The 26,012-nt window shown below is 35.2% G+C and overlaps 1 protein-coding gene across 6 annotated transcripts in view; it reads right to left on the reverse strand.

Annotated features, from left to right (window-relative positions):
- SUGCT (succinyl-CoA:glutarate-CoA transferase) overlaps positions 1-26,012 on the reverse strand; it is a 312,501-nt gene that overhangs the window by 231,360 nt on the left and 55,129 nt on the right. For 5 of the 6 annotated variants that reach the window (XM_051798766.1, XM_051798763.1, XM_051798768.1 and 2 more), the window contains one exon: positions 19,795-19,890. The exons of the other annotated variant lie outside the window; for it this stretch is intronic. In XM_051798766.1, coding sequence (XP_051654726.1) covers positions 19,795-19,890 — 96 coding nt within the window. The remainder of the gene's footprint in view (positions 1-19,794; positions 19,891-26,012) is intronic. 6 annotated transcript variants of the gene reach the window in all.

Here is a 26,012-nt window from a genome sequence, read left to right on the forward strand (position 1 = left end):
CATAACAAAATATAAGTTTCTTAGCACTAGCCTGCAACTCAGTTCTTTAGGTAACAAAATAAATATAAGTTAAAGTATTACTTCTCATATACTCCAGTAATACCAGATATTTGATTGCAATTTTATTGAGGAGAAATTAAGACTGTACTGAACAAAGAAACAGAAGAACGAAAAAAGGGCTAATTTGATCAAAGCCAAGAAAACACCTCTATTTTGACTAGACATAGGAGCACATAGTTCTCTTTGTAGGACAAAAGGTGCTTCTGCTTAGACAGTGCAGCATTAAAGATTAGGTCTGCAGTTAAATTTAATTTTTTCTTTTATTTTTAGTTCTTTGATATCAACTAAGTTGACTGAGCAAAATTACATCCTTCTCACACATCAAGATGAAAGCCTAGGTTTTCAAGCTACCTAAATGTCCCTATGGCAAACCCTTGCCTAAGATGATGTTCCGCTTTTAAATCACAAGTAACCCGAGCTAGCAATTCTTAGCTGATCTCCACTGCATGTTCTTGTGTTTCCTTCTGGTCAACACTTACTCTTCAGAATATCATCACACTGCACCTCCAAAATAAATCTGTAAAGCCTTCTCATAGAATGCTTGAAGGAGAGTCTGAGGCAGAATTATCTAATGCAATTCATTCTTAAAACACAAAATCACTTACAAGTATACATAGCTAAGGGAACTCTCCTAATGAAACATCTGTATATCTCTTGATGCAAACGGGTCATGGAATATACCACGCCTGTAAATCAAATTAACAAATTTAACAAACAGCAGTTGGCAGGAAATGCACAGTACTCCTGCCCCTGGGCTGCTATCCTGTAAAATAACACAGTGATTTATTAAATACATTTTAACCTACATGAGAGCAGTCATAACAGCCCTCCACAGGTTCAATTCACTTTTTTTTAAGAGATTGTTTGCTCTTTGGGTATAGAGTAAGTACTATCCACAGAAGATGAATACAAAACTACGCAGTTACTAAGCTGGATACTTTATTAAGGAACAGAAAATACACCCACTAAGAACTATTATTGAACAACCAGAGCAATCAGAGAACATCTACAGTGCAGGTTACAGTTGCTTGTTCTGTCTTCAGCATTCTATTAAGTCACTATTGCCTTGATTCACCAAGTTACTTAAGCATATGTCTAATTTTACGAACATGAATAATCCCCTGAAGTCAAATGACTATTCACTCAATTAAAGTTAGACATATGCTTAGGTACCTTGAAGAATTGAAGCCCATAATTGCCTGTAGTTGTTCTCCCAATTTTGCTGCAAATAAAAAACCAGTTTTTGCCAATGAAAATGTGACACTATAATGCTTTTATCACTGTAGAAATTATTTTTATTTAACATTCTTTTCTTTCAAGTCTCTTTTTCCACCCATAGTTCTAGGTAAAGGGTTCATCTAAGTGGATACAATAAAGAAAATTTTGTTTTAAATGTAAAATAAATTTGAAGGTTTAGTTCCTCTTCCATTAATTTATAGAAAAAATCTGCTGAAGTATGAAGTAAAAATCTTTGAAAAGACATAGGAGACTTGCTATTGCAAGTAGTTGATACTGAATTTATTGAGCAGACTCATAAACTGAAAGAGCACAATGATGAATGGAATGAATACAAAGAGAAGTTTCACATCAGAAGAGTTTTCCAAGATAGGAAGCTCTGCAGTTCTTGCAAGAATTAGGGTACTGGTCTTACTGCAGCACCCTGGGAAAACTAATGGAAGATTTACAACAAATTTTGAGAGGTGGATGGAACTGTTACTTCTCACAAACTTCCCCTTGTTTGGAAAAAAACACATACTTGGCAATATCTGCTAAAAGTTGTTATTTTTTGATGGTTCCTAAAAAGTAGGATTAGAAATAAAAGGGAAGGGGAAGGAATACATAAAAAAAGAAATATCTCTATTTATAAACAGAATGAAACCCTTGTAAAGTATGTTCTTTAGATCTATTAAGACCTGTATAAACATACTATTAAAAACACAGTAACTCTAAGCAATTTATAGCACCACAGTTCACAGCCTTCCTGCCTGAGCTAAGGCTAAGTCAGAAAATGGCTGCTGTTCTATGGCTATGGCTTAAATAATTTGCACAAGAAAGATATACTTATCAGTGGCCAAAAGGTGAGAAGAAACCATGATTTGTTATCCCATATAAAAAGTCAGCATTCAAGAATTTGCCAATAACAGATTTTGTTGGTAGAGTCACACCGCTGCTGAAAAGAACTGCACAGGTAAGTTTTTAAAAATGCCCACAAATAATAAATAAAAAAGGTTAAACTGAGGAGAGCTTGAGGGACTCTAAATTTTTCTGGAAAACGTCCTTAAATAACACCTATGCTAGACTCACACCTGTAATCTACAAAGGCATATGGCAATGCTAGCCTACAGATTTCTTCCCTCATCTGATATTTTTGATTAAAAGAATTGTAAAGACTTTTCAACTCTTCATAATAAATTATTTGGACATATACTTTTTGCTTTTCTGCCTGCAAGTCCTAATATTTCCTTATATAAAGACAACATGGGTATAGCCCAAATTTTCTTACAAGGCTTAAAAACATGTAAAATATACCCAAAAGGTAACTAGTTCTACTTCTGGAATTATATCCAACGGTTCTGAATAAAATTCATGTTTGTATATAAACCATGCATCCTGCTTCCACCACGATTATCCACCAAAATAAGTATCAACTTTAAAAATAATAGCTACAAAAATCACATAATGGAGCATTTCAAAATGGAAAGAGAAAAAAAATGGTTAACCTGCCCATTTGTATGAAAATGCTTCCTTCAAATTGGTGTCTCAAGAATTCACAGTCAGAAATTCAAGTCCCACTTCTGGATCACACAGGAGAAATGGGAACATGCAACAAAAGTTTTCAGGCATATGTACTTATAAAATAAATACAACAGGAGAAAAAAAAGGTGTGGCGGAGAACTATTTTGTAGTAGCTTAACCTGCTTACTGCTTTAAGATTACCTAGCAGAGGTAAATACGTTTGTTATTAATGTAACACAAGTATGACTTCACCGAGCGGACATTTCAAACTGTATTCAATGCTCCTGAGAATACCCTTCCACTGCAAGTCCTGATATGTGTAGCTACATAACACACAAAGTATTTCTCACTGCAACATACGGTCACTTAATAATTACCATTTTGGGTTAACATTCTTAAAATACCTTTTAGAATGATTACTGAATAAATCTGTTTGTTCCACTGGATTAAAAAACCTATAAAGAAATACCTATCATTTTATTGTTACTACATTAACTCACAGTTTACCCTTGAGAACACAAAAAAGGAAACTAACCTAATTTTCCACTTTAAACTGTGTTCTCTGAGCAACTTTAGTGTTACAATTTCTGCTAAGACTATCATTGCTTCCAATTCTCCCCTGAAGCTATGAATGTTCATGACCACAGTTTGTTGGAGTGATATACTGAACTTTAAACTTTTAAGAAAATGCCACAAACAAATCCAAATGAAGTAAGCATGCACCTGCTCCCAGACTAAATTTTTCTCTGCTTTTGGTGAGGTTGTCGAGTCCTCTTGTTAAATAATAGCTTGAATCACATCCTGGTTTAAAAAGAAATCCACAAATAGTTCCTTAAAAATCTCTGGCTTTTTATTTCAAAAGTTTTATAACTAAACAGGGTTCAACTCCCGCAATAACTCTACAGATTGTTTCCACCCACACAAAAAAACCCAGCCTACTTACTGCACAATTTATACTCAAAATGTGTAATACTGTTTTCCAACTGAAACAAAATCAATTGTGTGAAGTGTAGAGTTCATACTAGCTCTAGAGAAAACAAAGTCCAATATATCTTGTTCAAATGGTAAGTGAAATCAGAAAAGCTCACAAGAAACATGAGAGGAAGTTCAACCCTCAACTGAACTGTTATAAATGGCAAAAGTAAATTTAGGGCCTTGAGGGGGTGAGAGCAGAGAAGGATATGAGGGTTGAAACCCTTCAGCATTTTTAAAATAGCTTTTTAGAATTCATTAATTTCCAGATGACAAAAGGCAGGTTTGCAGACAAGGCAAGAACACCTGAAGAAGAATAAAATGATGCCCCCACTACAAGTTTGTCATCTTTTAATTTTTAATTGTCCTCATTACTGAATTCAGAGAAACAGCAAGAACCCATAAAGAAAAAAATAAAACAATTTAACCCCCCTCCTATTAGATCATCTATGACCAGACAGAAAATCACCTTATTTGGAACACGTTTTTCTTTATTCTGAAATATTTTCATTAACACGTGAGTTCCAGAATCTACACCACTTTTGCTTACCCCCATGTCCACACAAACAGAGCCCCAAGGAAATAATTACTTTTCCTGTTTACGTAAAATAATTATGCAGGATTTCCTGAGAACATGATTTTCAAATTATGGACAAACCAAAACTGAAGAGTCTCTGTTTCCTTTACCACAGGAAACGTAGTGGATTTGGTTTTAAACTCAATTTATATATCAATTAAAAAGCTGGAAGTTCTTATCTGTGACTGAGTTGTGGCAACTTTTGGAAGTTGGGGAAAACAATGCTCTAACAAGTATCTAGTTGTTGAAAATATCTTTTAGAAATGTTAAATTTAATAGCTCTCTAGTGCATGTCTGGGATTTCTTTGTAATCTTCTTGAGCAATGTGTAATATTTTGGCAAAATCCCAAACTCTCTCAGTTAGTAGTAGTGGAGAAAAGGAAAGCCTATAAAAGTGAATTTGTTGTCTCTCTTTTTCATTAGTTTTAAAAACTTTAAACATAAAAGAAATCTTGTTTTACATTAACTTTGTCCTGTTGCTGCATTCCAAAAATTTATTGCAGATTTGCATGTCCATATGTATCTTTCCATATCTGTCCTACCTGGCCTAAGCAATTACTGTGCATGTGCTGACCAGCTGTGAAGAAAGAGGGAGGGGGAAGGGGAAGGGGGAAACAACTGAGCTGTGGACTTGGAAAGCCAAGAGCTGAATTTCCTGGCTTACCCTGTGGCCCACTTAATGTCTTCAGTCAGGTGACCAAATCAGGCAAGTAAATTACACAGGAGCAGGCACGGAATGTCAAACAATAGATTATAGCCACACAATATTCCAATTTCCTTTTCCAATCACTGTAGCCTCAATGTGCTCGAGCTACATCCTAGCTTGGCAAATTTTTATGGTTGCTTCACACACCTAATTTCCAAGAGAATTGAGTATGATGCTGCAGTCCTTATACTCCTTCCTTGTTTTAGGAACTTGGTATTCCTCATTTCATTGACAGATACGCATATTAGGGAAAAAAAATCAAGATAACTAGAATGATGAAAAATATATTCTTAACTTCTAGAACTCAAATTATCACTTCCAGCATCTCTTGTTCTTTAATATATTTTCCTGATTTTATTTTCTGTTGCTGGCTGATTTTCATAAAGTATGCACACAGAATTATATTGAAAATAATTGCTAGAGTACAAATTGCTGTTGAGCAGTAAAGCCTAGTCCAAATGGCACACAGATATTCTTGCCTCTTATCCTTTTTCTGGCTACTTGTTTGAAGGGCATATCACTTACCTGGTATTTTTAAAGCCCTATCATATGCACTGGCGGTGTTTTAATTTCTGATTTCTGGTTTCCCAGCTATAGCAAATACTTAGCTCATCAGCTCAAAAAAGCAGCTGTCTGCAATATGGGTTCATCTATTCTCCTAGTCTTTTATACTTCAGATATTCTTAAAAAAAATATTGTGCTAATCCCTCAACAGTAAAAAGCAGCACTATATTAATTCGCATGTGGCAAACACAGCATCTTCCCTGCCTGAGCTGAAACTGCCATCATACCATTACTCAATCACCAACTGTTGCCAGTTCCACTGCAGCCACTTTCATAACGGCTCTGGAGACATTCAGTCTGCGGTATTTCTAATTCTCATTACAACTCTTTTACATATATGCTTTAAGACATTCTTGGAGTGCGACATCAGAACAACTACAATGGATTTGAACAGCATTTTAAATATAGCGGATATTTGTCTCTTAATGGCCTTTCAGGCATGTCAAAAGTCTGCTTATTCTCTAGAAGACAAGGGTGCAGAGCTTGGAAGCAATGTTATCAGAAAAGGTTTTGAGGTAGGGATGGCAAAGGGAGCATCTCTTGCTGGAAGTACAGCAGATGGTACAGTGAATGATTACATTATGCCAAGCCACATACTCAAAATCACTCAGATCTCCAAAAAATCATAAGGCTGTCTTAAAAGCCATGAGATGCTCTAAAACAAAAACTATCAGCATTCTCTTTCAATATTTTTGGAGCTTCAAGGAGAAGCTGCCTTCCCTTCCAAGTCCTGATGAGTTGATACATTACTGATGAGTCTGGTGAGTCTGACATACATTACCAAAAAAATACAATTTACATCCAGACAGTAAAGTCTCGCTAAATCAAGAACAGGGTCTTGATTCCCTCAAGGAACTGAAATCAAAGATGCAAAAACCAAATAACTAAATTTTTATTAAAATGGAGGGCAGACAAAGTCTAGCATGCTGCCAAGTCAACTTGGGTAATTATGTGAAGAAGTCAGCTGTCTCCTGCCATTTTCCACATAAGCAATTTTTGGAACTCATAATATGGGGGGGGAAAGGGAGGGGTGTAATCAGAAAACTGGTACGTGAGCACAGAAGACATAGTTTCTTTATGAATGTCATTATTATTATTATTATGTCACTCATAATTCTCAGGACCTGGTACACTAATTTAATGTTAGACAAGGACATAATCGGTATGTCTGTCAATATTTAAATATTGGAACCTCATTTACATAAAGTTTTATTTCATAGTAAACTTGCTGTCTATCCACCATTTCCTTGTGTAAATTCATCACATTATGGATTAGTATTTTACATAAAACCTGGAACTGGCACATTACTCAAGAGTATTCTTTTAACTTCTGTTTCCAGGTGAAATTCATAAACCCTAACACAGAATTTAATCAAAAGGTCTTACATGTCATATAAGTCATATTTAACTTCCACTTTTAAAGGATTAAATTGGATTTGGATGATTAAGTCTTCTGAAGATGCCCAACACAGTAATCAATGCCACCTGAAACTAACTCATGACTCTTTTGATTCCTATGAATATTCACAATCTCCAACAGCAGCCCATCTGCCTACTGTCTACAGATGCACTGTGTTACTATTTTAGATGCTTGCTATTTGCATTAAAAAGATACCTACTGACTATTATACACTACACAAACACATACTCAGTGAATTAATTAGCAAAGGTACAGTAGCACACCAACATGGCAATATTCAATGAAACTTGGGCTAGATTATGAAAACGCTGTGTTGAGAGCATGCTTCTGAAAAAAGTGTTTTCAAGTGTCATGATATGCTAACATTTCTTCTAGAATTCTTGCAGAGTCTGAGGAAGCTGCACACTAGCAGCTTGGGGACAGAAGTGAGATCTTAGAGATCAGAAATGTGCAAACACAGTGACTGGATTAAAAAAAATAATAAAATCAAGCAAATTATATGTCAGCACTTACCTCCCAGAAGGATACATATCCCCCACCAAACAACCAGAGAAAGGTTAGCAGCCAATATTGGCTTGCAAAGAACATTTACTTAGGTGTCTGTCACTGCACACCAGACTACAGGGCAGGGCAGTACAATTTCACTAAGGCCACATGAGAAAATAGATTACCAGTGGGTTGGATATCACCCAAAGGGGTTTTATGAACTATGTAAAAAAATACTATCAACTGTTCAAGGATCATTTCAATATTCTCATTAGAAACCCAGACACTGAGAGAGTAAAGGATGTACATCAAAGATGCCACAAAACTAGAAGGAACTGCAAGTATTAGACAGAATTGAAAATCCTGAGAAGTTTGCAATTAACAGAAATGATATCTGAAAGCAAGAGGGTAAAATTCAACAAGGAAAATCAACTGGGAGGTTCTACAATTATGGAAGAGTAATTCACTGACATGAATAATTCACATGCAAGAGAAAAGGATCCAGAATTTACACGTTTCACAAACTGAAGATGAATTAAAGGCTCCTTTGCAGCAGTAAGGTAATATTAAAGTGGCATTTTAGATCATCAGTAGAACCCACAAGATTCACAAAACACTCTTTCTGTTGTAATTCAAGATGATAAAACTGGAGTTGGAGTAATGTACAGCATTTGGTTCTGGATGCCATGAAAACGACGTGTTCCAAAAAGAAAGTACAGTAGAATAGCAGTAAGTTCTAGCAAGTGTGATCTCAAGGAAAGACTATGCAAACTGGGAATGTTTAGCCTAGAGAAGTCTGAAACATACCGGTCATAAAAGTGTCATAAAAGTGTCATAAAAGACTACTGAAAAGAGGAAGAAACCTGGCTTCTCTAGTAATAAGCTTTTCTTAAGGTCTGATCTGACTTTTGCTAGCTTATTGCCTTGTGTGCCATGGAAATAATGAATAGTGAAGCACTAAAACGAACTGATGGGGTGTTGTGGAGTCCCAGAAAAAGTCAGGCAAATATCTGCATAGAGCAATATTGTTAAAGATGATCTTACATGGAAAAGGGACAGCCTCATCCAAGACCGTTTATCTATGATTGTTCCCTGCTTGCAACATTGAAACTAGCTCACATACACTTCAATGTTACACTGTTCAATGACTTGCAGTCACACAGTGCAAGACAGAAATAATGTCTTCTGAACAGCTTACAAACAGCTTACTATTTAAATAGAGACCACAAAGGAGAAAAATAGAAGGAACAGGTCAGTCAGCTCTTTTACAGATGAAGGAGGGGCACACAAAAGTGGCCTACTCAAATCACAACAGCAGGAGTCAAATCTCAGAACTTAGATAGAAATGTGACAGAAAACACAGCAGTAGAAATTCCAGAAGTAACTACTACTGTTATCTTCTGCAGTCTGTAACTGGTGATTTCAAGAAACTGCTCTGCCTGGTATTAAAAATGGATTGGGAGAACTCAGCCAAAAAGCAGCATCACATTAAATGAGGTTGCAACAGGCACCCAAATCAGAAATAACACAGCTATTTTGGAATCAGATGTAGAACTACATTTCTGAGTTTCAGTCCAATCTCTTGGCTACAAATAATTTATATTATCTTTTCTAATCTGACAAAGGCTTATATGATGCATGTTTGAAAAAGCTTGCACAAGATGCACAGGACATCACTACAAAAACCATGGGCATTCTGTTACTTTCAGCATCTGGTACTTGAAAAAGAAACTATTTAACTGTTTTCTCATCATCATTATTATGCAAAACTGTTAAATGGCAGGAAATACGTTACTTAAGAATCTCTGAGTAGTTTGAAAATGTAACAGTGAAAAGATAGCATAATTAAGCATGAGTGCTAAAAGGTATCACTATTAACATTCTATTAAACAGCCTACCTGATCAGACTTTTAATACATACACAAACATACTATTCCTGCCCAAGACCTTCCACCTCACTTGCAGATTAAATGCATCAGTAAACACTGTAGGTATTAAACAAACCTCAGATTATTTCATGATTCTGACAGTCATGCGATGGTCATTTTTACTTCTCACTTATCCTCCAACTTTGACAAAGTGGTGAATGTAAATTGGGTATGTAATTAGAAGAGACATTATCATAAAGACTAACATTGGTATTCATGATATTTTATATTCCTTGTCTTTATATTAGGATTTAGTCATTACATAGATTCAGCTAATGTTTCTCTACTTGAAGTCACATCAACTTCCTATTTGTTTATTATTATGGCCATTCCACATGAAGCACAACTAGTATTAACTGATTGCATTTAAACTGGACAGCAAATTAAAGGACAACCTTATGTCTGCTTTTTATTTTTATCTAGCAAAGAACAGTCTTTCCACTAAGATAATTTAACTTCTACTCTTTACCCTGGTAGCTTTCTAAAACATGAAATATAGAAAATATAAAATACAAAATATGAAATACAAATTGGGTCCTCCATACCCTTACAAGACTACTTTTTGTAATCTCAAGCTTCATCTACCTAGAAACACCCAGGAAGAGACAGATGACTAATGATTTAAAACTCAAGTGCCAAAGTTTGAAAAGTTCATCAAACTCACACATGGACATCTTCATTCAAAATCTGAGTACCCTAAACTTGCTGCAGCTGAGATAAACCAAGTCAGGAATTACCAGTCAAGTAATTGCTTTGGCCACTTCCACCTCAGATTCAGAGGTCACTCCAGCAGAGTGACCTCACCTCTGCAGGATTCACTGGATTCAGAGTCATCAGAGTAACTGATGACAAAGAACTATTGTGTAAAATGATCCATGGTGAAACAAAACAAAAGTCATGGAACACAGACAAAGGAAGCCCAAGAAACTTTTGATAGTAAATCAAACTTAAGCTGTAGCTGGTAAGTAATCAGCTTTAGTTTAGGCATAGACCTATATGCTGTTCTCCTACTCTAGCAATTGTACATCTGAGAAGAAGGAGATACAGCAGCGTGATACTATTAAAAAACTAAAGCAAGCTATACTCAGGTGCCTTAAAAGCTTGTGTAAGCTCTTCATATTACTCAGGAACATGAAGAACTCACCTAAGACACTTGCCAGATCTGGACACAACATGGCAAAAGGTAGGCAAAGTAGAAATACGCCAGAGATAAAAATGAAAAAATACAAAAGGTTTAAAAAATATAACATTGGTGGATACATGAATGAACTGACTTCACACAGTCCAGGAATGAGAACATTGTAGATGAGCTATACATATGTTTTATATATGTAAAAACTTGGTAGACACAATACAGCAATCAACTGCCATAAGACATCACTAACTATATAGCCAAAACCTTTCCCTAAATCCAGGTTCTAACATTGCAAACGGAATTACTTCTTTTACTTCTCTCAGTGGGCATGGAAAACTACCTAAACAAGACTGTAGCAAGTATTGCAAAACTTCGGTGAAAAGAAATCGGAAAAACCATCTGTCAAAACTATCCCAGATATATGCGAACAAAGGTGAGGGTGTAGACTGGATAAAACTGGTTGAGATTCCCTTGGGGATACAGATGTAAGATCAATTTTTCTAGCTTAATTTGTATTAGAAAAGTAAAATCCAGCAAGTACTGTGTGGTTTAGGTGATGGTCAGGAAGTATGGTTTTGTCAAAACAGAGAACTATTTTTAAAAAATTTATCTCTCCCCTTCACCCTTATCCTTCTCAACACAACTGAATTCAAGCCTCGTAGTAAAATTCCTACTTATTAAAAACTATGGAAATCAAAACCATTTTCTTAATAATAGGGGTTTGATAATATACAAAGCCTTAGACTACAATTTTTAGTCTTTTTACCATCAAATTTTATAGTTGGAGTATTTATAAAAACACCTGCTTTAGCGTCATGTAACATATCTCAATGTAGCAAAGAGCATGAGAAACACCATTAAGAAGCACTGCATATTTAAAGCTTATTTTCATTAGTAGATTTAGCATTTAAAACTACAGTATTTTAGGAAGACAACAGGACTGAGACTTCTTAAGTGCATAAATCACTTCTGAAAATAGAACAGGAGCTTTCTCACTACCCTTCCCAATAAATTCCGAGGAGCAGTGGTGTACTGGAGTACCACAGTCATGATTCCAGTGGAGCTAACCTCACTGTAGCAGTAGTGCAATATTTTTAAAGAAAACAATATAGCCCATGACAAATTTATTAGCATACATCAGTGCTTGGAAATCAACTTAATGATCAAATTTTCATGACATATCAGCTCACTGTGAAAAGAAGGGGTCATCCTGCAAAGTAGCAATCCAGTTCTACTCTAAATCTTAATGATGTAGTGCTTAATACCAAATATATCTAGAGATACCAAACAAGCTTAAAAAACTTCACCCACAGATTGACCTGCTCTGTGAACATCCTCACTCTCCCATCAAAGAAATGAGAATAGATGTGATTTATACAGCAACTCCATTCATTAAACTAGCTCTGGACAGTTCTGCTTCAGAGATTCATGGAGATAAAACAGAGACTTCAAACAGATGTGAACAGAAATGCAATTCTCATGATGCAAGAAGGAAGAATGTTGTGATGAGATGTGGGGAAAAAGCATTTAGGGAAGTAAATGCTATGTGAAAGTAAGTAGTTTACATTCTTAAGGGCAATATGCAAAACAGTGAAACAGCTTTGAACAGCCTTATGTTTCTGGTGGCAGATGGTTCCCTTTTGGCTGAACAGTGGTAAAGGTTCTTAATCAGGTCTACAAGTACAGTGAACCTTCACACTGCTGAAAGAGAAGCATCACTCCATTAAAACCAAGTTCATAAGCAAGTGTTAATCCCCACGCAATGTAGCATTTATCATTTTTCATGCAAGTGCTCATTCCAAGAGGATTATCACTTCCCCATCCTGCCCTCTGGCTGACTACACAGGGCAGAGAAATTCTTTATTCCATATGGAGGTTGGAGGAAGCTGTGATCCCCAGCTTCCAGTTTCACTATAGCTGCTCCAAGTTGAAAGTGGGAAAGAGCACAGGCCAACGTTGCAGTAGTTGCTCTTCAATGAGAGTATGGATATGGCTTCCCAGAAGCTGCCTAGCAGTTGCTAACATATGTCATACTACAAAGATGGGTGGAGAGAGGCAGCGGGTGAAAGAACTCTTTGCTAATACCCATCAGTACAGATCAGGTACATTCAACTGAATGCTCAGATGCACTTTTGACTTGTCTGCATACATGGTATTTTATTTAAGCTAGATTCAAGTGATACTATTTGAAACGCCTCAGATATGAATAAAGTACTGTAAGCACAGTTTTATAGCTAAGATATAAGTATATAGATCCACTTGTGTGAATTTATGAAATTAGATACGCACTTTATTTTAAAGAATTGCCCTTTGAGGCATAAAGATCTTAGAAAAGAACATATCTTATGTAGAATTATATTAACTACGTGGTATTTTTGTTTTCCTTTGGGGCATAATAGACTTACGTCTATACTCACATCTCTCCTTGTAGAACAGTTACAGACTACACACAGCTTACCTGGGTGCTCTCATATAACACATCTATTCATGCAACAATGAATGTAATTGAAGGCAAAACCAGGTAAAGACAGGAGTTCTAGACTAAGTGGTGCGTCAAACCCATCACAGAGACAATTGTAATATTATTTTGTAACATGCCATACATACCTAACGGCAAAAGCACTGCATATGCAAAAGCAGCTAATAATGCTGATAATTCGTATCCACCATCCTACATAGCTCCTCAGAAATAAATGCTGCAACAAAAACTAGATTACATGAATGACATCTAGTGGACACACACTCCCATAACAAAACTGTCACAAGCTTCACACAGTAAAAGCAAGCACCTATTCAGGATGACTATATCAGGAGTCATTGAGTGATACTGCTGCAAACAGACTTCTGAATTCTTTCAGATTGTTTAAATACGTTTCAGCTTAAGAGTGGCTGCACTGTATAGTAATACAATGACTATGAAATATATGTCCAAAAAAAGGAAAAGCAAAATTTATTCTTCTGCCTTGGATCTATTAAGAAGATTAGAAAGAAGTAGTGATACTGTTGCAGACAATATCTTCTCTACAATCCCAGGTCCTACTTTCATCACTTTCCAAGCAGCTACAATTTGAAGAGCGCTGTATTGATCAGGGCTCTGTTACACTGCTCTTCCTAAGAATTAAAGAATTAAAAAACATCTTGTAGGCACTGCTCAAAATAAAAAGATGCAGAGGGATTTCCTTCAGGAAAAAAAAACATTATCAGGTTTTCAATTAAAAACGCATTTCAGTTCCACCTGAAAAGTTTCAGTGTACAGGTAAAAGCTGTCTATTCTATCTGCATGCAAGGTCAGCTTCTTTAAAGTGCAGTCTCTGTGAGAATTTATATTTATATGAATGAATTTATAAGTACATCTCACATCATACACTAAGCCCATATCTAAAACTGCCCAAGGCAAACCTACTGAATTCCAGACCTACTGAATTCCGAACCTACTGTTTCCAGACAGTCCAGGAGAGTCTTGACAATTCACTGAAGCATGATCACCACAAACTTATCAACATAATGTTGTCAGGTTTGAATAACTAGAATTAATTACTCATAAATAGGTAGCTTTCTACACAGATTGCCACAGATTATCATTATACTCTTCCATTACTAAAATGGCAAGGAAACAGAATCCATACTCCAGTACTTCTTACTAAGCAGAGTGCTGACTGTAGTAATCACAATAAGACCAAAACTTTTGTGCAGTCATAAATAATCTAGTTATACCACAGTAGGACACTTCTAAAAAATTTAGTAAGGAAATCTACAAAGAAAAACTTGTCCAAAAGAAAGAAAAAAAGAAAGTCCTGCAGATGATATTGTTTTCTTATTTTATAGAATCCAGGATAACATACGCTTTTCTGGCTTCACTCTTTCTTGTGCCTTGTAAGATAAAGATATGAAGGAAGCAGCTAGTTAAAAAAACAACCTGTAGGTAAGTAGTTCAAGGCCACTAAAGTATTAGGTATTCATCATATGAGTAAAGACATTTATCCTGAGGATGGCTGTTCTTTGGAAACTGAATCCATGCAGCATTAGAGAGCACACTTTGTCAATTGAGAACACAAAGTTGTTATTCAGCTGATCTGTGAATACATTTAATTTTCACATCAAGTGGGATATACCACTGATGTTGCTCAGAAGAAAAGTATAGGACAATGGGCCCCCGAGGCAGTCTTAACAGTCCAGGTGAGTACTATGTAGATAATATTTACAGAGTAAGAAGGGTCATCTTGCATTGCCTTAATTTAAAACTTGCCCCCCTCAAAAAAAATCTGTATTTTATTTCTTTCCTGCGCATAGGTTACATCTTCTCTTACACCAGGCTAGTACAGAGCAAAAAGATTTTCTTCTAGTTTGGATTTATTTAAGGTGAGTTTCATCCACAAAATAAAACTTTGCAAATAATCCAAATTCTATTCTTTGTTGCTTTTGATTCCAAGACTGCCGAAGTGTCCAATAAAATCACAGAAGGACAGACAAGAAAATGACTACACATCACGCTTCTTGCATGGAATAAGCAATTTGAAATTTCTAAATGATTGACATTATTCTGTTGTCCTCTCCACTGGAAGAAAAAAAAAAAAGGAGATTAAAAATTCTGAGAGATTCTCCAGAGCTGAGTTAGAAAACTTGGTGCACACTGTGCCTTTGTGTGAAAAGAATCTCTGCCAGATGAATCAGGTAACTAATAACTTATTGCATTTCTCTGTTCCTGTGATGAGGCACAAGTGACACAAGTGGGATTTTCTTTGTAAGACTCCTGGACAGTATAAAATTCCATGACCAAAAAGTATGAGATGCACACGATAAAAATAATGCAGAGATATTTGTATCTTTGACTATCTTAATCTTCTTAATACCTCATACCTTTCACTTCCTTGTGAGCTTATGCTTCGGTTTTCATAACACATTTCAATGCCTTTGAAACCAAGACAGTTTCCTCATATGAAGGAAATTTTATGCCTAGCACAAAAGAAAGTTGATGCTTAAAGAATCTAAGTGATGCTCTAATACAAAAACATTAGTGTTGGGTCTGATGAATTATGACAATGCATAGGTCAGTCAACAGAAAAGGCAAGTGGTTAAAATAATAGTTTCTTTAATGTCTCATGTTTTCAACTTCCATTCAGAGTCGTTGTTCTCTTTGCACATTATGAAAATATACTAAAGTATACTTGAGAAAACCTTGTGAGTCTTAGGACCAAATCTGGAACACAAATAATATCATTTTCATTAGGTATCTGTTTGAGCTTGGTTTCTCAGCTTTTAAATAGACTTCCATCATTACGGCCCAAGAGAAAACAGCCCTATACCTTTCTCTGAAAGTTTGCCTCTGAAAGTGCTGCCCAGTTGCTCAGGTGTCTGATGGCAGGGTGATAAGCTGCCACTGGAAACATCCTGTAAACATTCAGGTTAGACACACTTTCTTGGGAGAATGAATATCCGTTCCAAGTTAGCCAATTGAAAGCAGAAAATGGGATTGTCCAGATCTGATGCTTGCTACAGACAAGAAAGCTACATTGCTGAAACCACTAGAATGAGGGAAGACTTTATCACCCCAAATGAAAGACAGGAAGACAATTTTACTTTTCAGCACAATTACATAAACCGGATGTTTTTTTAACTCTAGATAATCATGGAGCAGCTGTTGCTAAACAAGGTGTCTCACTGCAGAAACTGGTTTTGAGAAATTTTACTAATTACATCTAAGATACACCCCAGAACTCAAGGTTTGTGTTTAAACACTTGAAACTAAGCAAACTGGGATCTGATCACATGCACTGTCATGAGTGACCTATTCAAACTACATTGCTCTGATTAAACAGCAGATAATCTCCAAGTAGATAATTTCTCATGAAGGTTTCAGGACTCAATAAACTATTTCTGATTTTGATTGATAAGAATCTAGAGTACTTCATCTTTGTGGCACATTGCAAAGTTCACCTCCATGGAAAATCTACGGCAAACTTTTGCAGACAGCTTTACTGGAACCCTGGAAGACATTGTACACCCAAAAGCAGTTCAAATCCTTTCCTTTGGGTTCTGGTGATGAACACGCAAAACTGAAAACTCAGACATTTCAGCTGATCGTGCCACAAAGACAGCACATTATCAGCAAATGAGAAAAACCTTAAAAGAGTATGAAAGTCCTTGCACACCAAACTTAACTCAGACCAGAGCAGAAATAGATTTTGTTATGCATCTTATTAGTTACAGGAAGAAGAAAATCCATCTGCCCATTAATGCTCAATTTTCATGTTTTTAAATGCAAGGAAAAGTACTAAAAGTCAATCTAGAGAACGCATTCAGGAACAAATTATGCTGCTAGTTTTTCAGTCAAGAAGCAATAGGTAAATCCAGTGAAATAAAAGATATAGTCAAAGGTAAATTTGACCTTGTAAGCAGAAAAAAATAGAGACATTTGCAAAGATATTTGGAACAAAATTATTTAAGTTAAGCTTAATGAAATAAAAGCTACATTCAATATACACTGCTAAATGTGTTCAGTAGAGCACTAGAACAATTACTGTAACAATTGTAAAAAAAAAAAAGTACTATTTATGTACATATTTAGGGTGCTTTTAATATTTTTTTTAATATTTTGGTCAGAACTCTAGTGTGACTGATAAGACATCTGTCACACTGAAAGATGATGTTCAGTTATTTTGATTTTTCCTTTTTAATATCTATAAGAGGACCTCATGTTTACCTGATATGTCATGATTTAACAAAACTGGACACTTTTTAGAAGGATTGCAGGCTCTATATCACTTCATAATTTATTACTTGTGTAAAAATTCAAAATACAGTAAAGGAAAACAAAATAAAGTTAAGGACATTAGGAAAAGAAAAAAAAAAACAACTCTGTAGCAGTTTGCTACAACCTACTTGTTCTGAAATATATAGAAATATACAAAAAATTTTCTAAAATGTTTTTCATTATTTGAATACATTGTAATTCACTTGCATAAAATATCTTGAAACAAAAAAATTGTAAAAATTAGCATTGTGATAGTCACAGTGTTTAGTAAGCAAAAGACTATATTCGATAACTAGGATGAGGAATGAAAGTCAGGTTTCAGAGTTTTGTTCTAAACTTTATTACAAATGAGCTACAGCAGAAACTATAAAAGTAGTACAATAGCAACAGTGAGGATTAACTCAAGTTTTATGAAGAGCTTTGGAATCTAAGTATAGCTTATGTTAGTAAAGGGAAAAAAAACACCACTAGAAACCATAATATTCTTATGGTTACAGTCAGAATTACAACCATGCTAGTTGATGGAATGTTAACAGACAAGCCATAAACACACACACACAACTCCACCCATAGTAAATCCACCCTAATTACTGGTTTATGAACAAAAAAATTCAGATTAAAATGGTTTATAATATTGAGGTAATATTTCTAATACCCACTACAGAAACAGCATACAGAAAAACAGGAACCATAGTTTAGACAGGGTATTTTTTAAAAAAACCCATTATTTACATAATGACTCATCTAGATTAAATCAGAAGACATCTAAATCAATCTCCTCAAATTTTTTATACCTTGAGAACTTTCTATGAAAAAAAGAAAGGATACTCAATGAATGTAATAATGACTGTGGAAAAACAAAGGCCAAAAGGACATAAAAGAATGCAAGTTTCAGTTATTCAGCCAAATGCAGTATGGTGAAGACAAAATGTTTTGTTTAGTCAGGTTTTTGGGTTTGCTTATGCAAACTTTGGACACTTCAGATCTGTTTTATACTTTCAACATACCAAAGTTCAAAAAGGTTTGCACCAAAAGGTCGCATCACAGAAACACAGCAGAATGCAACTGCTTGTTTCTTGGTTACATTGGGTCATGCAGAGCTGGCTCTAGAAAACACAGTCATGCTGCCACACCATAACACCCAGAGGGGAGCACAGTCACTTCTGTGCTCCACTACACTTGAGACAAGAATACTGCAGGACCAAACTCATTCTTTCAGGAAGAGCCACACCATCTCCCCATTGCTCTGAGAACATTTGCAATCTGTTGCAGATAATTCTTAACAAGACAGTTGATTATGCAGTGGTAAGCACTAGAAACAGTCTCCTAGATCAAGTAGTTCTTACAAAAACAACTCATTTTGGTGTTAAACCTGAGGAGGGCTGGCTGTGACACTAACTAGTGATAGTGTTCTACACAATGACAGAAAATTTTTGCTTCAGAGTATATATGGCCACAAGCAGGAAATATTTCAGTTATGATCACCACCACCTTCACCACTGGGAGGACAATACATTGAATTTCCCTCACTTTCTCTAAAAAGAAAGGAGATGGTAAAGAAACTCAGCAGTGCAGTTCTCCCAGACAAATGCTGGAAACTTCCCCTCTGGGGACTTAAAGGTCTCTGGCCAGAAATTGAGAAATATAGGCTCTGCCTACCTAGTCGCAAACATGACAAAAAAAATATTAAATAAAAAATAGATTTTTCAGAATTAAATATATGCCCAAGTCTCCATAAGTTAGCATGATCTCCATCATGAACACAAAACGAACAGCTAGAAAAGAACAAAGTTTTTGTTTATTGGAAGAGTTTCCTGTACTGCCCAAAAGTAGTATAAAATTTGAAGTTAGTTTTTTTTTTTCCTGTGCTTGTTTATATGATAAAGGTCATGTTATTTTAAGGAATTTCAACCCTTCATTAGATGTAGCAGAGTATGAATTCTGCTGAGGAGATCTGAGGTCTGGTTAATTCCTTTTGTCAACCTGTTGTCTCACTGAGGCAGTGATTTGTAGCAAAATCAATAGAAAATGACAAATACGTAGAAGTGACAGATTATCTTGGTCATTCAGACTGCTCTTTAAGACTCACAAGATAAAACCTTGTAGTCTCACAAAATTCAGAGGGAAAAGATTTCAGTTTATAACTGGCATGGAAGTCAGGTAGATCTTAAAAAAAAGGTTTCTGTGTCAGGTGAAAACCAATCAAGCCATCACCCTAGCTTTAAAGTCATCCAGTTTCAGCAAACACCTTTGATCTATTTCAGTGTTCTGTTACTAATCTACTGCAGATGAAGAAACACAGAAAATGCAGAAATGACAATGAACAACAGAACCTTGTCATACCTAGACAAAGATACATTACAGACTACAGCAAGTTATGGGAAAAGTCAATTCTTAATCTCATAATACACAAAATAATGAATTCCAAGAGAAAAAAAACCCTAATGCTTTCTGCTTACCTGATATGGAACAATACTCCCATGAGCAGTACCCCAGCGTTTTGGTTCAATTTTGCAATTAAGGTAATTAGCTGCTACATGAGTGAGACATGCAACCTAGAAATGGAGAAAAAGTATAGTATTCAGGAAAGCTGAAACTTCATTGAAAGCTTCTCTGAGATTACTATCTATTTCTATGTGCTTTAGATACATAAGTTAAAATATTTATGTCACAAAAGTATCCTTTAAATATTATATATTATGTACACTTTTTAATATTGAAAAATTCAGGCTACGACTATATCATGGAAGTGCTTGTTTCAGTACAACTCAATAAACTCAAAAATTAGTACATTCCCTGTAACACTAGTAATGCTAGACACATATAGTATTAAACTACCCTATGAGATAAGACAGTATCACCCTAAATATTTGGCAGAATGGTCAACTGCAGCAAAATAAAAATCAGTGTCTTGTCCATAGTCTAGTGCAAAGCACGATGGATTTGTGGGACAGAACTCACTATTTCCTGAACCTCAATCTCATGCTTAAATCACAAAGGCTTTTTCTCAGTTACAAGATTATCTTTTTGTTTTCTCCTATGCTTCTCATTTTACATGTCTAAGCTACGGAAAATACTTCTGAATTCTTCAGCTCCCCACATGTTCTGCAATATAATTAAGTGGTAGCCCTTAATAAGTCATCTGTCATTAAAAGATAAGGAGAGGTTTATCAAGTTATTAGTCAGACAGCAAAACGAGAAAAATATTAACTTTAGGGAAAACATGGCATGCTAATTTAGTAACCAGAATTTGAGGAGTTTAATATATATCTTGTAAGTATGATTATATTTTAGGAAAAAGAAGTGAACATTTATGTAATGCAGTAATGCATGAAAATCAGTGGTTCTGTTATAATCAATGCCAGATTCTTTATTCTTAATTCTTTGAGAGAATACAGTGTGCAACTATATCTGAAGCCAAGTAACACAATAAAGCATTAGTTACCATGCATCATTATCACTAATTCACCAGACACAATATACTTATTTTATTCTGTTAACTAGTAGCTTTATACTGTTAACCAGTAAATGCAAGTGCTTGTCTAAACAGTAGGCCATGTGACCATTTTTTTCCAAAAATATTATTTTCTCCATATTTTTCCTCTAGATGGAAGAAATTTGCTATGATGATCAAAGTATTTACACTATTTTGTGCCTACCAGTCAGTCTAATCTAAACCAAATCATGTAGTAATTAATTCAGAGTCCACTATTCATATTCCAATAAGTGAATTATATCAGAATTTCTAGAAAAAAAGAATGTCATTTCATTTTCTTCTTCTTCTTTCTCCATATATTCTAACAAGGCAATTTGAATGTGTCACTCTCACATTTAAAGCAAACATTTAACTGTAAATCATAGATGCAGTGATTCTGTACATCAAAAAACCTAGGAATATATAGAGCAAAATAGAGCTTCACCGCTGACAAAAGTTATATATATATAGACATACTAACTACAAATAAAATTCCTTATTACTAAGTAGTGTTGAAAAACACTTTGTAGCTGATTTTCACTGCAGCTTGTTATAGCCCATTCTCACTTTATTCAGCTAAAATGTTGAACAATATCTAGTCTCTCCTTTGGTCCCCAAGAAAATCTCTGCAGTTAAGGAAATGGATCTGGGCATACGTAGAAAGAACTTTTTCCTCTGGTCTGCAATACAGATTTCCTCAGCAATATAGAATGAAACACACTGTGATTATGAAGATAGCAATTTTGGGACTAACAGTTGCTTAGACTATATCAAGGTCTCAGTTCAACTTGCTACTTAGTATGAAGAATAATTCCATTGCAGTCAATGTACTGATCACTTGCTTGAATGCACATGCCTATGTAGCGTATGACACTGGTTTACTTATTATTGTTTTTTCAATAAATCATTAAGTCTTTTGACTCCCTTTGACTTCCTTCTCTGAGTTGGGTATCTTGTTCATAGTCAAATTAGCCAGCCAAAAATAATTATTAGTAGTAGTCACAGTATTATCACTAAACAAATAAACTTATGTAGACCACATCAAAGTAAACATTTCAGTGTTTTGTGTTTCACGTAGGAATACACTTAGTTGAGTGAACTCTAAGGCTTTTTGGCCCATTTATAATAACTTTCTGACAAGTTCAGCAAACTTAAAACACGATTCTGTTTCTACTGTCCCAATTAACTGTTATAGACATTCCTAGGACTACCATGCTTTTTCCTTCTCTCTCTTCCTGGCTCACTTCATTCTCTTTGGTCTCTCCAAAGATTTAGTCCCACTAAAAAGGCACTATCCAGAAAAACCTTTCAGCATAAACAATTTATGTCCTTTATAAAGAACACAAAGAATTTATCTACCTATACCTTACAGTTGTTAAGCAAACTGCTGACCTATAAGTACAAAAAAGACATCCCAACCGAACATTTCAACTGACATAATATCCTTAGAAAAAAAAAGGTTTTTAACAATGTAAGTCTACTTCTTCAAATTCCACTGTAATTCAAGACTCAGGACCTCACTGCTACAGACAGTTCTTGCAGCAGAAATATCTATAAAACAATCAATCTCTAAAATTGCAGTTTAGGTACATCTGTATGACATATTCAGCTAAGTATTTTTAAATCTATATTTAAAATTGCTTTCCTGAAACTCTATAGACCCACTTCTTTTCTCCTTTAATTAAGAATTAATCCTTAAAAGTAACCTTTGAACTTGTAACATTAAAGCAGATGTAATACAACGATACAGACATCTCTGTATTCATTTGCTTGCAGAGACAGACCTATGCACTGTAAATATGTATTATCAAATATCTACAGATAAGTGTTTCTTTATTTCACATCAATAAAGGGAACACATATTTCAACATTCCTTTCTAATATTACTGTTGATGGCCAAATCACATATTTGTGTTACAGACTTACTTAAACCAGAACAAAAAGAGAGCTGCATTAAGGTCTGAAAAGTTATGCTCAGCTTATGATGGAATCAGACAGATGGGAAACAAGATATTAAAAGCCACAAGGTCAGTAGACAAAGAAAAGAGACAGAATTTCAAAAGATTTTTTTCAAGATAGCACATCAAACATAATTTATTACAATGAGTTTGCTGAGTCAATCAATCATTTGCATGCAATTTCAACAAGTGTATATGAATAACAAAAGAAGGCAGGTAACTGGCAAGAAGAGAAAATAACTTTTTAATTATATTCTTTACTTTCTTCTCCCTCCAATTTTTTGTCTCCATCCTGCCACTTATCTTAACAAGGCTTTGACTCTAAGCCAAGTTAATTCACTTTTTTCTCATTCTTGTTTATTTTTTCTTAAAGTAAGCATGTAGACTGACTCTTAGGAACTTTGAGACAGGCATTTTACAACCAAAATAAGATAACTTATTTTATGCTATTCTACAAAATAGCAACACAAATATTAATTTGTAACTTCATAGAAAAAAATCATTCTAGAAAATTCCATTGCCTTCTGTTGTGCAAAGGCTAATAATCTTCCATTTACACCTTCTCCATACTTCTAGTGACATGGAAAAAAAGTCTTTACATGAGAAAAATGTGAACACAAGACCACAATTCACATCTGGCACACACTAAAAAGGTCTCTTAAAATCACTGATCCCATACTAGTATTTACCTAATGACTGATTTTAAATATTTTCCCCTTTCCATGTTGCAAGAAATAGTTTGACACTAATAAATCAAAATTCAAGTTTCATTAATTTTTCTTTTGTAGTTATCCCTGGTTGTCCTTATTGAAGCTACCTACATGGATACATGCACAGGATGATTCCCAGCTCTTGCTTCTTGAGTCATTTCTTCATTAAAAAAACCCAAAAAACAAAAAACCCAAACAAACAAAACCCAAACCAAACAAAAAAAAACCAAAACCAAAAAACCCACGAACATTAAAACCTAAAACCTCTATCTCTACCAAGAAAACTTCACTCCATTTAGAAGAAACCTCCACTCTTCCAGTTAATTGTGCGATTTCTAAGCATTTGACCCATCAGTTTCAGGATGTGGCACTGCACCACAATGAATGGTGCTGTTCTACCAGTTTTTAGGCAGGGAATTGTGTTTCAAACTCCTGCAAGAATGAACTGGGTAGCAGGAACCACAGTCTTGTGCAGAGGCAAGACAGCTGCCACAATTCAAGGCAGCCCATCACAGAGGGGTCCAGCAGGAAACCACAGCATTCTCAATAGCTGTCAACACATATCACCCTATGTTTGGGCACGTAAGGGCCTCCCATCTAGCCTGGAGCTGAGAGATCTACAGGACCTAAAAGTCAGTTCAAGAGTGACATAAACCTATGGGCAAAGCATACGTTCCCACCTGCAAATGTACAGCAAAGCCACTGCCCACCATCAAGCAAGATTTTACTGCCTCATCAGTGGTGTCTCTATATCTGGGCAAGGCAGTAGGTCTGGACTTTCGAATTCACAACTGTTGTCCCATAATTCCACAATCCCTCTCCACACAGGTTTTTTTCTCCCCCTTAAGAGCCAGTAGTACCATAGCTGCTTTCAACCAGTGATTTGTAAATTCCATGAATGACTGCAAAAGGTAACTAAAAAATGCAAAACTACTATCAAGTAGGTCAAGGCTTACTATTAAAGAGTCTTTTAGAAAATGTCTGTGGTCACATTATGAACAGTGTGCTCTGAGCAAAAAGTGTTTTCTTCCCAGTGATGCTGATTTCTTTTAATGCAAACCTCCAGGAAATTATCATGAATTCACCCTTCACAAAAGAAAACTCCTGGCACTGAAGCATTAGTAAATGGCATAATCCCAGTCACAAGTACAATCTTGTAAAGATAAAATCAAATCTTTAATGACAAATGCCTACAATTTTAAAACAGGTCTCATATTGTGTCCTGTTTTGGTGCCTTCCAACCAGACACTTAGGCAGGTATCCAACTCTGTCAGTAATCACATGAGCCACCTGACCAAACAATACACAGTGAATCACATAGTCACACAAATAATGTGCTAGGCAGTGCTTAATGAACCAAAAACAATAAAATAAAAAAAAAAATCAATGAGAAAAACAAAGGTAATGCATTTGAAAACCCTATATCGAACATGGATTATCAGAGGGGAAGACAGATAAAAAGAGCAAAACAGACTTTAAATTACATAGTTATGTAGATACTTTTTTAGCGTGAAAATGATGGCTGATAAAACCTTTTGCTTTCTAAAAAAACCAGTTTAGACTACATAAACATAGAAACCGAGGCATTTTCAAAAACACAATGCATTTGTATCACAGAGAACTGCTACGTTCAGTGAAATGCAACAACAAAAAAGAACTGATCTACAAATTATTTTTTAACGAGCTATTTAGAGTTTATAAAAGACCAGAATGAATGCTTCTGTGCTTCCCACAGCATGGAGATCATCTCCTGATTAAGATTCAATTAGTATTAACAATAGCGAAGATTGATGCAACCAACAGATCTAGGACTTGAAATTTCAAAAATATATACAATTCAGCACAGAGTTTCAAGAGAAAGTAAGTGGTAAGTGTTAAATCTATCCTAGCTCTCCTCAGTCTCCAATTAAAACAAACAAAGAAAGAAACAAAACCAATAAACTTACACACATGCAGATGAATCTTAGGTGAAGGATAAGAAACAAAATCCTGACCATAGAATCTACTAGACAGCACTGGCATTAAAGAGAAAAAGGAAACAAAAAACCATTTCTTTTAAATTAACTCCAGTTGAAGAAAAACATTTTAAAAGGAAGAATAAATTTCATTTTCTTGATTAAAATAAAATACTAATCAGTTTTTTCTGAAAGTGTAAAGAAAGATAGTACTTTAGTCACTGCAAAAATCCTATGTCAGCTTCATAATAAAACAGGAACATCTCTAAGGAATTCATCACTTAAAAAAAATATATTAAAGATAATCTTCAGGTTAAAAATACCAAGAACTCCAAAGTTAGTGTAAAATCCAAAAATTAAGGCACTGAGTTTCTCAGGAGGAGAAAAAAAAAAAAGAAAAAAGCCTATCAATGTATTTTCCCATAACATGATCCTGGAAACAGATGAATCATCTTAAAAGTAACTTTGAAAACAAATCCCTTTCTGGCAATTCTATGACATGGAAAATTCAGCCAAAACAGTTAAAACTTTGGCAGAGTTCTAATAACTGAATCAGATGCCAGTAATAGACATATCAGA

The sequence above is a fragment of the Manacus candei genome, unplaced genomic scaffold (assembly GCF_025592945.1).
Source record: "Manacus candei isolate 608988 ecotype Guabito, Panama unplaced genomic scaffold, ASM2559294v1 h1tg000049l, whole genome shotgun sequence".
In the NCBI taxonomy this organism is placed as follows: domain Eukaryota; kingdom Metazoa; phylum Chordata; class Aves; order Passeriformes; family Pipridae; genus Manacus; species Manacus candei.